The sequence below is a fragment of the Xyrauchen texanus genome, chromosome 29, assembly GCF_025860055.1.
Source record: "Xyrauchen texanus isolate HMW12.3.18 chromosome 29, RBS_HiC_50CHRs, whole genome shotgun sequence".
NCBI classification, from domain to species: Eukaryota; Metazoa; Chordata; class Actinopteri; order Cypriniformes; family Catostomidae; genus Xyrauchen; species Xyrauchen texanus.
In genome coordinates this window covers 13,853,197-13,872,043 of record NC_068304.1, presented here as the reverse complement: position 1 = coordinate 13,872,043, position 18,847 = coordinate 13,853,197, and the positions used below count along the sequence as shown (strand labels likewise).

At 39.3% G+C, this 18,847-nt stretch overlaps 1 protein-coding gene across 3 annotated transcripts in view; it reads left to right on the top strand.

Annotated features, from left to right (window-relative positions):
- LOC127623258 (fibrillin-1-like) overlaps positions 1–18,847 on the top strand; it is an 82,579-nt gene that overhangs the window by 29,524 nt on the left and 34,208 nt on the right. The window contains exons 12-32 of one of the 3 annotated variants that reach the window (XM_052097627.1): positions 24–170; positions 256–375; positions 866–991; positions 1,271–1,393; positions 2,074–2,196; positions 2,648–2,800; positions 3,876–3,929; positions 4,994–5,119; positions 7,646–7,771; positions 8,790–8,909; positions 9,005–9,142; positions 9,449–9,499; positions 9,651–9,776; positions 9,903–10,130; positions 13,606–13,731; positions 13,864–13,992; positions 14,080–14,205; positions 15,373–15,498; positions 15,750–15,872; positions 16,699–16,824; positions 16,974–17,099. In XM_052097627.1, the coding sequence (XP_051953587.1) occupies positions 24–170; positions 256–375; positions 866–991; positions 1,271–1,393; positions 2,074–2,196; positions 2,648–2,800; positions 3,876–3,929; positions 4,994–5,119; positions 7,646–7,771; positions 8,790–8,909; positions 9,005–9,142; positions 9,449–9,499; positions 9,651–9,776; positions 9,903–10,130; positions 13,606–13,731; positions 13,864–13,992; positions 14,080–14,205; positions 15,373–15,498; positions 15,750–15,872; positions 16,699–16,824; positions 16,974–17,099 (2,643 nt within the window). The remainder of the gene's footprint in view (positions 1–23; positions 171–255; positions 376–865; positions 992–1,270; positions 1,394–2,073; positions 2,197–2,647; positions 2,801–3,875; positions 3,930–4,993; positions 5,120–7,645; positions 7,772–8,789; positions 8,910–9,004; positions 9,143–9,448; positions 9,500–9,650; positions 9,777–9,902; positions 10,131–13,605; positions 13,732–13,863; positions 13,993–14,079; positions 14,206–15,372; positions 15,499–15,749; positions 15,873–16,698; positions 16,825–16,973; positions 17,100–18,847) is intronic. The other 2 variants (XM_052097629.1, XM_052097628.1) reach the window with 2 other exon arrangements.

The window sequence follows — 18,847 nt, the reverse complement described above, 5'->3', positions numbered from 1 at the left end:
TTCACTTTCTCTCTCTCTGTCAGTCATCTTGCCTCAGAATGTCAGTGTCATAAGTACGTGCGAGGCATTTCATAATCTGTGTATTAATGGCCGATGTGTGCCTACACCAGGCAGTTACCGTTGCGAGTGTAACATGGGCTTCAAACTGGATGGCCACAGGGAATGCATCGGTCAGTGTGTCATTATATCACAGTCTTGTCAAACTGATGTGTGTTTCGGCATTAAAACGTTAATATGATTTCTATGTGTATTCAGATGATAATGAGTGTGAACGCAGCCCGTGTGTGAATGGAGATTGTGTGAACACACACGGCTCCTATTACTGCCAGTGTCCCACTGGATTCCAGAGCACTGCAACCAGAACAGAGTGTAGAGGTAACAAAACACAACTACATTTACATTTCCTGTATGTAATAGTAGTGCTTGTTAGGCAGCAGTAGTGCCTAACAATAGTGTAAGTGTTTTAGATAAGTTTAGGTCTTGTTTTCTGTCAGCTGCATGGAAAAATCAACACATAATCACTGTGTAGTTTAAAGACAGATATAAATGGTTAAATATATGCAAGGAAGATGAGACGATTCACAACTCAATATGCAAATAGGTGTTCTGTATGAAAGTACACCAGCGTTAATATTGCGATGACATTTTCACTGTTCTATCTATGTACTGTAAGTCAATAGGAGATTGTCAAAACTTCAGTCTTAATTTTTTTTAAATGTAAAGATTATACAGTAAATAAAATAGAGATAGATTTGGATTTAGAAACATTTAGTTTATTTGGAGTCTACATTTTTATTTGAGGTTTAGAACAAACCTAAACCAGAATGTTTGAAGAATCCTCATGTCTTCTGTGCGTTGGCTTTAGATCTGGACGAATGTGTGGCCAACGGTCGCATCTGTAACAACGGCAGGTGTGTGAATACAGAAGGTAGTTTCCACTGTGTATGTAACGCTGGCTTTGAGATCTCGTCTGATGGCAGAAACTGCAAAGGTGAGACATGCAGCACACAACGCATTTCAGTTAAACTGATTCAAATATGAGAAACATTTCCACCAATAGATGAACAGAGATGAAAGATTGGTTTGAACAAAAGTAAAAACTATAAATCGACTATAAATATACCCTCATGATGTTAGAAATACCCTAAAAATTGAATTCCAGGCACAAATGTTACCCCCTTAAAAAGTTGAAACTGGGTTGATTGGCAGTCTAAGTGGAAAGAGAGGAAATGTTTTAAATGTGTTGGTTTGTTGTATGTGTGTGTTTCAGACACTGATGAGTGTTTGATTAGGAACATATGTTTGAATGGGATGTGTATTAATGAAGACGGCAGCTTCAAATGCATCTGTAAACCAGGATACTTACTGGATGGTACTGAACGATTCTGTGTGGGTGAGTGAGGTTACACACACACACACACACACACACACACACACACACACACACACACACACACACACCACTACACACACACACACACACACACACACACACACACACACACACACTGACCCTTGTTGAGGCACTGAAATCATGTGTATGATGTATTTGCTCATTAGTGATTTGTATAGTCTCAAGATAAATTAGTCTAGAACACAGGAAACCACACACACACACACACACACACTGTTAGGAGTTGATCACGCTGATAACACTTGAGCTCTGGTAAAGAAAGTGAGAGTTTTTGTCTGAGACCAGATGGATTATGGATAATATTTTGGATTTTGTTGCAAAGGAATGGTTCACCCAAAAATGAAAATTCTGTCACCATTTACTTTCTTCATTTCAAACCTATACTTAGACTTTCATTCTTCTTTGGAACAAAAAAGGAGATGTTTAGTAGAGTGTTCGTGCTGCTCTTTTCATTACAATGTGCATACAGTGACCAGGGGCTTTTGTGTTCCACAGAGGAAAGGAAGTCTAAGTATAAGTTTGAAATTAAGGTAAGTAAATGGTGATAGAATTGTCATTTTGGGTGAACTAACAAAGTTGTTTGTTAGTAATTTTTTTTAAGGTTTTCCATTTCAAGTGACAAATGTTTGTGTGTGTGTGTGTGTGTGTGTGTGCATCAGATGTGGATGAGTGTGAGGTTCCTGGTATGTGTATGAATGGTCACTGTGTGAACACAGAGGGCTCGTTCAGGTGTGAGTGTATGCCGGGACTGGCTGTGGGGCTGGACGGACGCGTCTGTGTCGGTGAGTGTGAAGCACACATGTTTAAATACATACAACAGACTTTGACTGTTTTTATACACAGCTGCTTAGAATTACTTTAGACTAACCCAAACCATACCTCTAAAAAAAACTTTCTGCTGTTTCATTTTTAGAATTTAAAAAAGCACAATTTACATTTTTATAAATGTCTCTAAAGGGAAATCAGATTTAGCTCACTTATGGGGACAAATTTGTCTTTATGTACTTTATTGGTCAAAGTCTCTGTTTTAAGTTCCTCTGTACATTCTCTTCATTCAGATTCTTTACGACCTTGCTTTTGTTTATTGTTTTGTGTTGAAATATGCTCTGCACTCGTTCAATTGCTGTTTATTAAAACAAATTCATTTAATTGCACTCGACTGTTGTTGTTGTTGATGTTGAATGTGATGGCGAGGAAGTTTTTCTGTATTTTGTGGGTTTTTGACTCTGGCAGACACACACATGCGCAGCACTTGTTACGGAGGTTATAAACGGGGTCAGTGTGTGCGACCGTTCTTCGGGGCTGTCACCAAATCAGAATGCTGCTGTGCCAATGTGGAGTACGCATTCGGAGAACCATGCCAACTGTGCCCTCCCCTGAACTCAGGTACACACACACCAAAAAATGTCTAAATGTCTTTATATTAGATAATACAATTTCAGATTAATGCCCCATTCACACTGTCATTATCAATTTATGTCGCTAGTCCTTGTACTGTACAGTATGTTGCTTGTGGGTGTTCCTTCTGATGTCACTGTATCCTTATTGGTGGACTGCACAACTAGCCATTTGAAATTCTGATTAAAGATGACATGTACTGCTGTTAAAACTAAGATATCAGTTCTCTTGCCTCTAAAAATGAGCAATTTGCAGGGGAGAGTGCTTTTATATAACCTGCAGTAGTGCTTGATGCATCATATGAACAAGATTAAAGGGATAATTCACCCAAAAATGAAAATTCTCTCATTTACTCACACTCATGCCATCCCAGATGTGTATGACTTTCTTTCTGCTGCTGAACACAAATAAAGATTTTTAGAAAGATATTTCAGCTCTGTACTATGCTATACAAGTGAATGGTGACCAGACCTTTGTAGCTCCAAAAATCACATAAAGGAAACATAGAAGTAATCCATATGACTCCTGTGGTTAAATCCAATTATTTTTACTCTAAATCTCCACATTCACTTTTACATCTGAAAGTCACACGTGTTGCCGATTTAGTTCCACTTTCACATCTGAAAATGAAAGTTAAAGTGGATATTTAAATTAAAAAGGGCTTAAATATTGAACTGTTTCTCACCCACACCTATTATATTGCTTCTGATGACGTGGATTTAACCACTGGAGTAGTATGGATTCATTTTAAGATGCCTTTAAATGATTTTTGGCGCTTTAAATGTCTGATCAACATTTACTTGCATTATACAGACCAACAGAGCTGAAATGTTCTTCTAAAAAAGAAAGAAAGTCATACACATCTGGGATGGTATGAGGGTGTGTAAATGACGAGATAATTTTCATTTGTGGGTGAACTATGTTTCTCTTTGTCGCTGCATGCCACTGCAGGTTTGAATGAGGCTTAAGTGTGATTTATTGAAAAGAAAGGTAGCATGCACACTTTTCAAGCAAAACAAATTTGAGAAAACTGTGTATATATATGTGTGTCCATGTTTTCCAGCTGAATTCTCAGCTCTGTGCAGCCACGGCCTTGGAACTACAACCGGTGGCAGAGGTACAGGCACACGCACATCGTGTCTACAGTCATATATTCACTAGGGCTAAGCAATAAGAAGCTGTAATCATATATTGAAGATGTCTGACAAGTACTCTGATGCCGATTGTTACCGTTATTGACTGATCACGATCAACAATGTTGGGAAGTAACAAACCATGGAGCTGGGAAGTTACCAAATATAATAGCATCCCAAAATTATAAGAATTTACATTTATTTATTTTTTGCAGCATTTTACATACTAATCCAATTATTAAAAAGATGATAACATTACAGATTTAAGAGGCCAGTTGTGTCTATTATGTTTTCTGAATAGCATGAAACATTTCCCATAGCAGTTATATCCTATACTTTAGCAACAAATACACTAGTTGCTTAGCTACTAGATAAAAAACAATAAAAATAAAACAAAGAAATACAATATGTTGGGAAAAGATTATATTATGGAATGTTGTTCAGGCAAAAGTTAGGATAATTCTAAGAAAATAGGTAGAGTTAAACTCAAACCCCAACGCGATCTTGTGACAGCAACTCTTAATTTGTACAAAGTATTTTTAGTCATAGTTTTACTCTTTTGATGAAAATGTCCTTTTAATTTAGTCAGTGTTTTGTCATGTGATATTCATTAATTTTAGTCAATTTTGAAATGGTAAATGAGCAAATTGTTTTGTTGGCAATGTGCAGAATTACAAAAACTGTCAAACAAAGCTTTAAACAAATATCTAAAAAATTCATAAACCTTTTTAACATTTAAACGTAGCAATTTCTTTTTTTTAATATAATTAGTATACATTATTAAAATGTTATAATAAAAAGTATGTAATTAATACAAAATATATAAATATAAGCATTTATAATAAAATATATACATACAAGTTTTTTTGTCTCATAAAGATCTTTATTGCATTATCACAATTTGCATTTTACATTTCTTATGATTTTGGAGTTAAATGCAAAATGCACATTCACACAGGTATTGTTTATATATTTGTATAATATCCATCTGGCTCAGTGCTTAATGTCTCTCTCTCACTCTGTCTCTGACTCTCTCTCTCTGTGTTAGATATAAACGAGTGTGCACTGGATCCCGACATCTGTCAGAACGGTGTTTGTGAGAACATGTTGAGAACATACAAATGTAACTGTAATCTTGGCTTTGAAGTGGACATCACCGGCAAAACCTGCATTGGTCAGTGAATTTGTATCTTGAATCTGTAGATATTATTATCTCAATAAGTATATGATGAGTTCCCTATCTGTCACTCACTCAACATTGTATCCATGTTGTGACACTATGGGTTCGCTCTTGAGACCCCCAATAACCTCTGATTTATTCAGAAAAGGCCAATGGAATTTGCATGCCACTCTCCACTCCGGAGATACGGGTATAAAAGGAGATGTCATGCACCACTCATTCAGACTTGCTCTTCAGAGCCGAATGCACGCATTGTGTTCATCCCATCACCTCACTTCATGTGCTGCTGGATTTAAGGCGAACATCAGTGGTCTCACTCTCGCACGGTCAAGTGTGAGTTCACAGGTGTAAAATAGCAATTTCCTCAAAAGAGCTCGCACAAATGATTGCCATCTTTTTAAAGATGTCCTTCACCTTTGTGCTACTGGGTATGGACGTTATCTCTCCCCCATCGGAAGGCCACAAAATCTGTCTTGAGTGCTTGGGTCGCCAGCACCCAATGGAACATGTTCTCACCGCGAGAATATGCACATAAGAATGTTGTGGTTGTGGCTTTCTTCTTTCTTTCTGAAGCACTCTTAGGCAGTAGAGCTCAGGATGAAGCGGACGCTGAGTTAACAGCCATGCTTGCCCAGGTAGCTGCGAACTTCGGGCTTTAGTGGAACCCTCCACCCTGCCCTGATCGTTCACAGCTGGATGATAGGTTTCTGGGCTTGGAGCACGGCTCACAGCCGCACCCCGCCCCAGTGCCTTTCTTCCCGGAAGTCCATGAGAAGCACACAAAGTCATGGAAGGCGCCTTTCTCCGCCCGTACATGCTTCGCGGGCTTGTCCATCCTGACTACCCTCGATGGTGGGGCGGCCAAGGGATATGTTGAGCTTCCCCAGGTACAGTGTGCAAGCCGCAAAGCACAGCTACCTGGAGGCGGCCAGGCTGCCTCCGCCCCGCATGCCATGGCCATCATGCTGGTCCACCAGGCCAAGGCTCTTAAAGATCTGCACGAGGGTAGGCTGATGCAGGAATTGTGCACTGCGACCAACCTCGTTCTACGATGGTTAGTTCGGAGCAGCTCTTTGTCTGTTTTGAAGGACAGCAGAAGGGGAAGGCTGTCTCCAAACAGAGGCTGGCCCATTGGATTGCGGATGCCATATCTTTGGCTTACCAATCGCAAGACATGCTGTGCCCCTTGGGAGTTCGGGCGCACTCCACCAGAGGTGTTGCGTCCTCCTGGGCATTGGTGAATGGCGCCTCTCTAACAGACATATGCAGAGCAGCGAGTTGGGCTACACCCAATGCCTTGGTGAGGTTCTACAACCTCTGAATGGAACCGGTTTTGGCCCGATTGTTACTGGGTACAAACAGGTAAAGGTCAGGCAGCCAGTTGGGTGTATCGCTTGCATTACCGCCTTTCCCCTCTGGAGGTGATAATGTGCTTTGTCTTGTCCATAACAGTTCCCCATAACTGGTGAACACTGGACGCCCTCTCGACTTCTTAAGCATTGTCCGGTGACGAACACGGCAGAGGAGCAACGCCACCAGGCCCAGTACTCGTGGTTTGAACCTTTTCAGGTAAGCCTGTGTACTTTGGCTCAGCGCTCCATATGTGGTGATCCCATATTATGTATTTCCACTATCGGTTTCCCTGTCAGTGAACCCTGCATCTTCCCTTCGGCAGAGCTTCGCTCTCCCTCAGCCACTGTGGCTGTGTACCCTCTCCTTAGATAGGGTCCTCCCCAGGGGTTTCGTTCCATATGCAAACTTCTTGGTCTGTAAGTCCATGTGAGGTATTCTCCACATGTAAACCTCCCTTCCGGTAGGATTTGGTCTCCCTCCAGGTGAGGGAAGAGCACTTTCCTATCGTTATTCAATCAGGTGTTTGGCGGGAAATTACTTAATACAGAAATCAGGAAAGGCCAACACCTGTAGCCTCCTCTGGTAAGTGCTCTCCTCCCACCGTTAACAGGACCAGGGAGGCGCCTTACCTGACACACTGGAAGGTCATGACGTGGTCGAGCGCTCACTGCGAGACACACAGCAGCTTGCCCATGTCCGTGCCGCTGTACCTCATGACACGGTTCAGTACATGTGGCGTTTGGTATAGGGACCCCTAGTATCACTACATCGACACTACGTAGAGTGAGTGACAGATAGGGAATGTCTTGGTTACTGATGTAACCTCCGTTCCCTGATGGAGGGAACGAGATGTTGTGTCCCTCCTGCCACAGCGCTGAACCGACTGCTGACATGGCCGGGACTCTCTCTTGGCTCCTCAGCACAAATCTGAATGAGTGGTGCACACCATCTCCTTTTAATACCCGTATACACAACATGAAAATTCCACTCGCCAATTCTCACTGGCCTTTTCTGAATAAATCAGAGGTGATTGGGGCTCTCAAGAGTGAACCCTTAGTGTCACTACATTGACACAATGTCTCATTCCCTCCATCGAGAAACAGAGGTTACATCAGTAACTGAGACGTTTTTTCCCTAATGAGTGTGTACTGTATGTGTGTGTTTCAGATATGGACGAGTGTATGATGAACAGACATCTGTGTGAAAACGGTTTGTGTAGGAACACGCCAGGCAGTTTCACTTGTCACTGTCCTATGGGCTACACTTTTCAGCCTGAAACAGAGGTGTGTGAAGGTGGGTCATGCTACAAACACACAATTCACTGCAGTAAAGTTTATATGATCTACTGTAAGAAAGGGATGATATACAAGTGCAGTCAGCCAGCAATACACCCTGACAGGGGGAATATGACCCAGCTACTTACCAAATAAATGAATAAACATGTAATATTGATTTGAGTTTAAATAATTTTATTATGTGAGAAGAATAATTTATATATAAATTATATGAAGTGAAATTAACTAAGAACATTCATAAGAATGCTCTGAAGAAGTCTTTTCAGGAATACCAACATATTCATTACTTTTTCTCAAAGGGGTCATGGCATGCCTTTTTTTTTTTATTATTTGTATGTGTTTCTTGAGATTCACTTATAATATTATTTTAATTCAGTTTTTGCACAAAATAATAGTCATATATATATGTAAAACATGATAATTTTCCACCCCCATTCTGACCTCCTGTCAGAAATGCTTGGTTTTGCTGCTGCGTCTCCTTTAAGACTTGACAAGAAACAGCCACTGATTGGGTCTCAGCTCTGATCCCTGCGTCCCAATCCAGACCCTATCTGCCCTAAACAGTATCCAAAATTAGAATTAGGGTGTCCTAAATCATAGTTTGTGGAAGTGAATGTCTCAAAATATTCCTGATGGTGTCATGAAAAACTACAATCATGGTGATGAGACCGATGGCACATCTTCACTTCATCATGTTTTTACAACATAAAACAACATTAAACGTAATGTGAGTTTGGTTGAACGCTGTGAAGAGAAACCACTTTGTATAAACACAAATAAATGAATAAACATGTAATACTGATTTGAGTTTAAATAATTGTATTATGTGAGAAGAAAGAGAGTGTGGAGTGATACGACATAAAGCCAGCACAGCTATGTAGGAAATCACTTGCCTGGGACAACAGTCGATTATACAGTTTTGCATCATTATACAAATATTTGACTGATCACAATCAAGTATTCCAGAGAGTCTTTCTGTCACTCCTGATGTTCTGTTTGTGTGTGTTTGTGTTTAGACATTGATGAGTGTTTGACAAATCCGTGTGTTAACGCTGATTGCAAGAACAGTCCAGGGTCATTTGTATGTTTGTGTTCTACTGGAAGCTCATTGGACAGCTCTGGAACTTTGTGTGTAGGTGAGTAATGCTCAACGGCTCTCTCTCTCTCTTTTTCTGTTACACAGCATGTTTGTGATTGGATGTAGTTTTTATGTGTTGTGTGTGTTTTTCAGAGACCACTAAGGGCACATGTTGGTTGAAGGTGGTAAATGGACAGTGTGAAATCAATATTAATGGATTGATGCTGAAGTCTCAATGTTGTGCATCAATTGGGGCAGCGTGGGGATCTCCATGTGCCAAGTGTGAACCAGGTGAGATGAGCAAAAGAAGTTCTCTCTGCACATTAGGGTTGTTTAATAGTTGATTGCTTGCTATTAATAATTTAATCGCTAGAATATAATTATATTTGGTCTCTTTTTAATCTGGAGCATCTGCTCTGTGTAACTGGCAGATTTCACAAAGCGTCAGAATGTTACTGCAGTTACTGCAGACTGCGTAAACACTCTTAACTCCTAACCATTGATGTGGATTGTGTTGCTATGATGCTGAGACAGTGTATGTGATCTGAAATAAAACTACACTCAGCATTTTTAATGAGTGTAAATATGTGATTTCAGATGCGTTCTGCTCTAAAGGATACTCAAGGACCAAAGGAACAATCTGTGAGGGTGAGAGCTCATCCAAAACTACATTCCGTCTTCACTTAATTTTATGAATCCACCTAATTTGAGCTTGCTGTAAAACTCAGAATATTTGTATTTTTAATTTTCACATGCTTTGTGTGTGTGTGTGTGTGTGTGTGTGTGTGTGTGTGTGTAGATGTGAATGAGTGTGAAGTGTTTCCTGGTGTGTGTATTAATGGAAAGTGTGTGAACACGGACGGCTCATTTGTGTGTCAGTGTCCCAGCGGCATGACTATTGATGCATCTGGAAGAACCTGTGTCGGTACGTAGACCAGAGAGAATAATGTACCAGCTACTTCTGTTTGATTGTTTAATTTCTAAGGAAGTATTAGTGAATTGTAGGGAGTGTGTGTGTGTACTGTAATTGATGTGTGTGGTCATGTTGCAGACCTGCGCACTGAGCTGTGTTACCTTACACACATCGACGAGCGATGTGCCGCTCCGATTCCTGGAAAGCACCGTGTGGATGCGTGTTGCTGTTCGGTGGGCGTGGCTTGGGGCCCGGAATGTGATGAGTGTCCAGACAAAGGAACGCTAGAATATGCTCAGCTCTGCCCACGGGGTCCTGGATTCTCCCACCGTGGAGACTTTATTAATGGAAAACCCTTCCTCAAAGGTACAAGAGACAAAGTTAGTTGCTTAAATTATTGTTCAGTGTGTGTACGGAATCCAAGGGCCATACTCAAGAAAATCTTAAAAGTTTTTTTTTTTTAATTCTTAGGATAAATTATATGAAGTGAAATTAACTAAGAACATTCATAAGAATGTTCTGAAGAAGTCTTTTCAGGAATACCAACATATTCATTACTTATTCTCAAAGGGGTCATGGCATGCCTTTTTTATTATTTTAATGTGTTTCTTGAGATTTACTTATAATATTATTTAAATGAAGTTTTTGCACAAAATAATAGCCATATGTATATATGTAAAACATGATTATTTTCCACCCCCATTCTGACCTCCTGTCAGAAATGCTTGGTTTTGCTGCTGCGTCTCCTTTATGACTTGACAGGAAACAGTCACTGATTGGGTCTCTGCTCTTGACCGACCTGCCCTGCGTCCCAATCCAGACCCTATCTGCCCTAAACAGTATCCGAAATTAGAATTGGGGTGTCCTAAATCATAGTTTGTGGAAGTGAATGTCTCAAAATATTCCTGATGGTGTCATGAAAAATACAAACATGGTGATGAGACCGATGGCACATCTTCACTTCATCATGTTTTTACAACATAAAACAACATTAAACGTAATGTGAGTTTGGTTGAACGCTGTGAAGAGAAACCACTTTGTTCTTGCTATTGATCGAAGCTGCTGATCGGCTCATTAAATTGTGAATGTTCAAGCATTTCCATTTACAGTGATCAGAAAAAGGTATGATTAATAATCCCCATCTTACCATCATGCATTCTTTTATGTCGATCTACTGTATTTGTACTGCTGCTTATTTTGGATGCTGTGTGATCTTTAGGGCTTCTTTCTCAGAAATCTTTTTTTTATCCCCTTTTCTCCCAATTTGGAATGCCCTATTCCCACTACTTAGTAGGTCCTCAAGGTGGCGTGGTTACTCACCTCAATCTTGGTGGCGGAGGACAAGTCTCAGATGCCTCCACAGCTGAGACTGTCAATCCCAACATCTTATCACATGGCTTGTTGTGCATGACACTTCAGAGACTCCCAGCATGTAGATGCTCATGATATTCTCTGTGATCCACACACAACTTACCACGCGCCCCATCGAGTATGAGAACCCCTAATAGTGACCACGAGGAGGTTACCCCTTGTGACTCTACCCTCCCTAGCAACTGGGCCAATTTGGCTGCTTTGGAGACCTGGCTGGAGTCACCCTGGATTTGAACTTTTGACTCCAGGGGTGGTAGTCAGCATCAATACTTGCTGAGCTACCCAGGCCCCCACTCAAAAATAATCTTTAAGGAAAATTGTCAGCACCATGTCAATTAAAAATGGGAATATTACAAACAGAAAATTAACCAAATTAACACAATTGTCCTCATTTTTTTGTATCGCTTTCAAGGGACTGTTGTAATGATGTAAATAGGATTGTAACACAGTTAAGGATGGGCAAGGAGGAGGCGAGAACCGGCTTGTCAATATAAATGATAATTTAATTAAACTCAAACCAAAAGCACAAACATAAACACACACACATGACGGACATGCCCGTAATTCTCTCTCTCTCGAACCATCGTCACCGGCCACCTTTATCCCTCGCGCGCCTCATCAGGCCAATTGGGGACCGGGCGCGCAATATTCCGACCCGGCCCCGCCCCCCTCCGCTCCACAAGAATGTTGTAACGTTGCTGGCCATGCTGACAATGATGAAGATGATGATGTATTGCGAACCCAAGTGCAGTTTATTAACCAAAGTGATATCCAACAACCGTAAATCCACACTTGAAATAAACATGGCTTGACTATGACTATGACTAACAAACAAGGTTACATTAACAATACTTGACAAGAGACAATGGCAAACATGAGGGCTTAAATACACAGACATTGGTAACTAGACAACTAATGAACAGACAGAACTATTAACAAGATAATAAGACTAATAAACTTAAACCAATGACAAACTAGAGCTGATAATGAGTAACAAGACAATAAACCAATGAAAACAAGACATATGAACATGGAGGGAAACAGGAATCACATGACTAGGGACCACAAAATCAGAACAGGAACTAAACTAGAAAATAAAATACATGAAAACATAAACCAACAGAATAAACATGACAGGTGTGATGCTGCCGAAGGAAAAAATAAATAAATAAAGTGATCCAGTAAAATGTCATTCAAGTGTTTTGTCTTTCTAACTTGGTATAACATTAAAGATAAGTAGATAATCTTTCAGTTGATGATAAATCTTAAGATCATATTTTTAACTGTTATCCTTGTTATATTTCATCTGCAACACATTGTAAACATCACTCATTGAAAACATATAACGATAGGAAAGAAATAAGTTTGGTTTGCATTAACTATACATTACTACATGCATCTTTATATAAAAACATTGACGGCTTTCCACACAAGACACCCCATGACAGATCTTCAACAATGCGCTGTTTCTTCTCCAATATGATAGGAGGTATTATAGGGTATTTTAAATGAAATGTAATGAAGAATAATGAATGAATAATAGTAAAAATTAAATGAGGAACATGCATGATAACTGTAACAGGATGATTGACAGGTTGTGTACGATAACAGGATATACGTAACAATGTGACTGAGGGGTCTTGATTTTTAGACTTGATTTTATGCTGTGATAGTTTGTCCCAAAACTTTCACTCTTTTGCTATACACTAAAGAGTAGACCCTTTCCATCACAAAAAGAGTAAACACTTTAAGGGCATAGTATAAGTAGGCGAATTGGGAAGCAGCTCTGCTCTCTATTTGCCATCTCATTCCTCACCACTACTGGCCGAGGTGATGAAGTTGGCGTTGATGTGTTTTTATGGATGCGATCAGATGCAAATATCTACCACAGTGTGACATAACAATGTGGAGGAAGTAGAGAATGAGTCATTTTGGCAGCTTGGTTTCAACAAATGCTTATTTTGCAGTGAGGAGGAAGTTTTTAGTTTTGAAACGTACAGTATGTTTTCATAGTACAGTGAACTCTTACATGTAAAAATATAAAGGTAAATATTATTTCTAATGTCATGACCCCTTTAAGATATAAAAACAAAAATAGTAGCAAAATGGTAGTTAAAACGAATTTTATTCTTAAGAACGTTTTGTGAATCTGGCCCCACGAATTACTCCTACTATACTCGCAATGGTTAACATAGTGATAATAAACATAGCAATATTTTAGTGCCTCACAACCATAAATCTATTAGAGACTGCTATGATGGAGAGAGACACACTGACAAAATGTATGTTGTTGTCACTCCTAAACTGAACTGAGCTCTGTAAACAGAATGATTTAACACTCAGAAGAGGAATGACAACAGTATACACTACTCATGCACATAACACTCACTCTCTCACTCACTCACTCACTCAATCACTCACTCACTCATTCATTCATGTTGACTCATCAATAATCTGTGTTTCTTTGCAGATATAAACGAGTGTAAAATGATTCACAGTTTGTGCACCAACGGTCGGTGCAGGAACACCATTGGAAGCTTTCGCTGCAGGTGTGACAGTGGCTTTGCTCTGGATTTTGATGAGAGAAACTGCACAGGTCTTAATCTCTTTACAGTGATTAAATCAGCACAGATTTTACAGGAGATTCTATGTTCACTTATTCTAAGAACTTGTCCCACAGCGGTATTCACAGTGAAGTGTGCATTTAGTTTTTTACATGTGTGTGCAGATATCGACGAGTGTCGTATCTCTCCTGACCTGTGTGGTGACGGCACGTGTGTAAATACGGCAGGTGATTTTCAGTGTGAGTGTTTCACTGGATATGAAAGCGGATTCATGATGATGAAGAACTGCATGGGTGAGCCTCACACACTCTACACAAACATCTACAGTACAACCTGTATTGTAAAGAAAAGAGTTTAGTGTTGGTGTGTTTGTTTTTCAGACATTGACGAGTGTGAACGCAACCCTCTGTTGTGTAGAGGTGGTCAATGCATCAACACAGAGGGCAGCTTTCAGTGTATGTGTCCAAACGGCCACGAGATCGCTCCGGACGGATCAGCGTGTTTAGGTCAGTCTGTTAATGGTGTTTGGAATGATGTCTTAGATTCTAGCTCTTTTCTAGACCCTAGCTGTCTGCTGTCTACATAGACAGTTACCTTCTAGGGAGCTGTTCACTCAGAACACATTCTTACTTGGCCTGTCAATCGATTAAAAATTTTAATCGAATTAATTACATGGTGTCCCAATTAATTAATCTCGATTAATCAATGTGGCAGGGCGGAGGGCGGGGCCGGGTCATGATCCCACACACCCGGCCCCACCCTCTGCCCTGCCACAATCGCATTTACAAATATTTGCTGAGAAAGCCCCTCATATAACAATAACTCAATATATAATGATTATTCATATTTATATCAAAATATAGTTAGTAGATACATAGATATCTTTAAATATAAAAAATGATATATATAATTATTATATATATATATATATATATATATATATATATATATATATATATATATATCATTTTAAAATTTGTACTACTACTGTTTACTACCATATTATTAAACATAAGTCAATCATTGGCATACAGTTCACAGCAATCCATTTCACAAGGGAATTTGTCAATCAGTTTGAGATTTATTATGAGGGCTTGTTTAAGGGCCCATCAATTTCAACAAGCATCAGACGTCTCGGGTGTGTTGCATCATAAACATAAAATGTTTAGGTCACTGTGTCAAGTTAAATATAGTTTAATACTCAATCTTTAAACACATCTTGAGATCCCTTAGATAGCATTTGCGCTCCTTCAAGTGTTTTGAACGCAAGAACGTAACGCATGTTTGTGTTGTTCTGCCTACTGAAGTGTTTTCTTCACTGTATAAACTGCGCTTTGCTCATACAGCTGAAATTTCACTTACTGCCCTCTGGAGTAAACAGGTGGTACTACAAGCTTGCATTTATCAGGAATCTTCCTAATTATGGTCGGTGGGCATGCAATTAATTGGATTCATTTTTTTTTACGCGTTATTTTTTGTAAAATTAATCGCACTGAATTAACGCGTTAAATCCACAGACCTAATTCTTACATTAAAAAAAAGCTAGACAAAGCGCAACAGAATTAAACTGAATGCAGGTATCTCAAGTCACGTCACTAAGTCAGAAATATTCCTCTTGCATTGTGTTAATGGTGCTAGTAAATATTAGTGTTGTTTATATGTTTCTTTTGCAGATATTAATGAGTGTGAACTGAGTGACAGACTATGTAAGAACGGTCAGTGTGTGAACATGATCGGACGCTATCAGTGCTCCTGTAATACCGGTTACAAATCAACTGAAGACAGACTCTCTTGTGTGGGTAAGACAAAAGACTAAATGATCTGAGCTATACTGTCCACATCAATTGTATTGCTCTAAACTCAACAATTGACTCATTTGTATATTTTCAGTTCTGCTAAGGAATTTTTGTAGAAATATATCTCTATTAATATATTTATTCTTCTGAACTATGAAAGAGCAATCTTTGCTCAATAACATTTTACTCTGTTATATAGTATTCCCGTTGCTGATTTGACTGAACATAGTGACGTCAGTGTGTGTGTGTTTCAGATATTGATGAGTGCACTATTGAGAACGGCGGCTGTGAGACTTTCTGCACAAACTCAGAGGGCAGTTACGAGTGCAGCTGTCGCCATGGTTATGTCCTCATGCCTGACCTTAGGAGCTGCACAGGTGAGAAACATACACGCAGATATACTACTATATGCAACTACACACAACACTGACAAACACTACCAGTGTCAGGAAATCTACTAAATCTACTAATCACTAGCAAAATAAGCTAATCTACACGAAAGCTACCATTATCATTTAGAGGAGTAGTTCTCTTTATTAAGGTTTCCAACCCATTTAAGTTCGAAAATCTTGAATCTGTAAATCCTGCTTCACACAAATATTGTAAGTGCATGCAGACGGTGGCAGCAGTTTCAGGACACCCAGTCAGTGACACTTCTGCATAGAGCGTTACAATGAGTTCACTTTTGCGTACAGGTTGCCTTTGTGTATGTTGAAGCCTACAATTCACATATTTTAAATGCAAAAGAGGCTGCATATTCAATTTAATAAACAGATATTTAGTGAAACGTAGCATGCCATATTGCAAAGGTGGTGTGTGATATTGAAGATTTTTTTATTAAAAACAGTAATACATGTTTATTTGAAATCAGAGAACCTTCATGATTCATGCTTAAATCTGTTTCACCCAATTCACTGATAAGCAACGTCTCAAAAGAGCATTTTGTTTGCGAATCAGACATCACTATTTCAAATTTTGGACACAATGACTTGATTTTTTTAAGTATTGTTGAGGAAAACTAAACATTGTGGCATTTGACAACACACCTCCACTACTTAACCTACATTAGAAAACAGTGATCCTGCCATCTCCCTACTGAATTAAAATAATAGATATGTGATTTGTAGTGACTCTACAGCCCAACACAAGCTACTAGACAAACACGCAACTAAACTCATGAATGCTGTGTGTGTTTGTGTGCAGATATCAATGAGTGTGAAGACAATTCTGATATTTGTGAAGGTGGCCAGTGCACAAACATCCCGGGAGAATTTCAGTGTCTATGTTTTGATGGCTTAATGTCTTCTGAGGATATGAAATCTTGTCTGGGTAAATATGAACACATTTATTTGTTTACAATCACAATCATGATTATAGGAATCATTCAGTGCCATTGTGTACAGTATATCAAAGTAGCGTCTGATAGTATTGAGTCTTGAAAATGCTGCTGAAGTCTTTAATCTCTCTGTCTGTGTCAGATGTGAATGAGTGTGAGTTGAATCCAAACATATGTCGCAGTGGGAAATGTGAGAACACAAAGGGTTCGTTCATCTGTCACTGTGACCTGGGATTCTCTGTTAGGAAAGGTACCACCGGCTGTACAGGTGAGATACACGCACGCACACACACACTTATGTATGTCTCATATCGTATGTCATCAGGCGATTTGTTGTAAGGTATTTGTGATACAGAGCTCAGCTCAAATACTGAACCTCAGAGCTTTGACTAACCAAAGCTTGTATAAAGCAAGTTAAAAGTAAGGAAACAGAGTATAACAGAGAGAATAAAATAAAATGAAAAGAATTAGAAAATAAAATGCATAAAACACAGAATAGTAATATGAACCAATTAGGGAGGAAAACAATTTTTATTGTTGGAGGAATGGCCCTAGTGTACAAGTGTGCTTTTGAGATACTAATTGATACAAATCAGCACAGGGTGACGCCTAAACACATTGAAAATCAGAGCTGTGAGTTACTCACACTAACCACTGATGAGAGTTTACAGAACGCTGTCAGACGCAGCTGCTAGTGGATCACATTAGAACTTTACATCACTGAAGAATGTGTACTGAGTCAATACATACTTTTTGCCTGGTGCTGTATGGAAGTGTTTATGTGTACATGACCATTGTCAATTTATTCTGAAATTGTTAGTGTTAGACTAGAATTTTCCTGAAGATTGTAAATAGTTGTGTTTGCCCTTGCATAAACTTACCCCACAATGCTATGGTGTTTGAAGTGTGTATTTATGCATTGCTGGTGCTTACAAGTCCAAGTCAAAAGAGTCCATCCCCTAGTCTCCATAGGCCTTTCCCACTGTGTGAACTGATGCCTACTAATACTAAATACTACTTCTTGTCGCCTTCGCACATGAGGAACTATATTTCCTCTTAGCCTTCTAGAGGGACTTTAGAGAGACTTTTTAGTTCCCATTTATTTGTTGGTACTTTGGGAGAAGAGGGACTGAAGGCTTGTGTTTCTTCACAACAAAAATTTCCGTTTTCCAATCAGTGGGCATTTTCAAACCAGGATTTTTCAACCGCTTTACATGATTTCATTGGATAGTTAAGAAATGGAGGTAATATTTTCCTGGTTTCTAGTGTGTGTTTTCCTGAAGGATAGAACAGCATCTGAAGTGAGTCAAAGCTCTGCTGCTGAGAGAAAGATGCCACATGTTCTCTGGAAGCTTCCAGCTCAGGATATTTGCACGTGAGAGAGAGCTTTCTCAGCTCAGTGTAAATCTGGAAGATATCCTCACCAGGTTCCTGAATGCTGATCAATCGCTAATGAATCTCAGCCCCCCAGTGAAAGCACACAGGCAGCAGCAGTTTCTCTGAATCTGTTTCTGAAGCTTGTTAAGTTTTTTTATTATTATTCATTTTTGCCTCATGAAATCAATATCAAATGCTTTGGCTTGTTTCCAGCTCAATCCGTTATGCAGTATTCTGCAGAGAGCTGCAGTCTGGAGGAGTGGCGCATCACGTCTGCATCACTCATCTTTGCGTGTCTCGCACATGATGTGTGTGTGTTCCCTAGACATGGATTGCATTTGAATTCACCGATATTACAATTCACCTTTTTTCCTTTCTTCTTGGTTTCCATTTTATTTTATCTCACGATTCTGTCAAAAACATTTCAATTTATTTTTTAAGCACCACTAAAAAAATACATTTTAAACGTAATTATTAAACTTCAGCTTGTAACTTGTCATGGCGTTTGTGCTATGGACTATAGACATGAATCAAATCTTAAATTATGTGGCTCGTTGAGGTGAGTTGTGCTTTTTAAAGTGATTAGTGACCACCCAGAACAAATTAGCAAACACATAGCAATGCTTGGCAACACCCTAA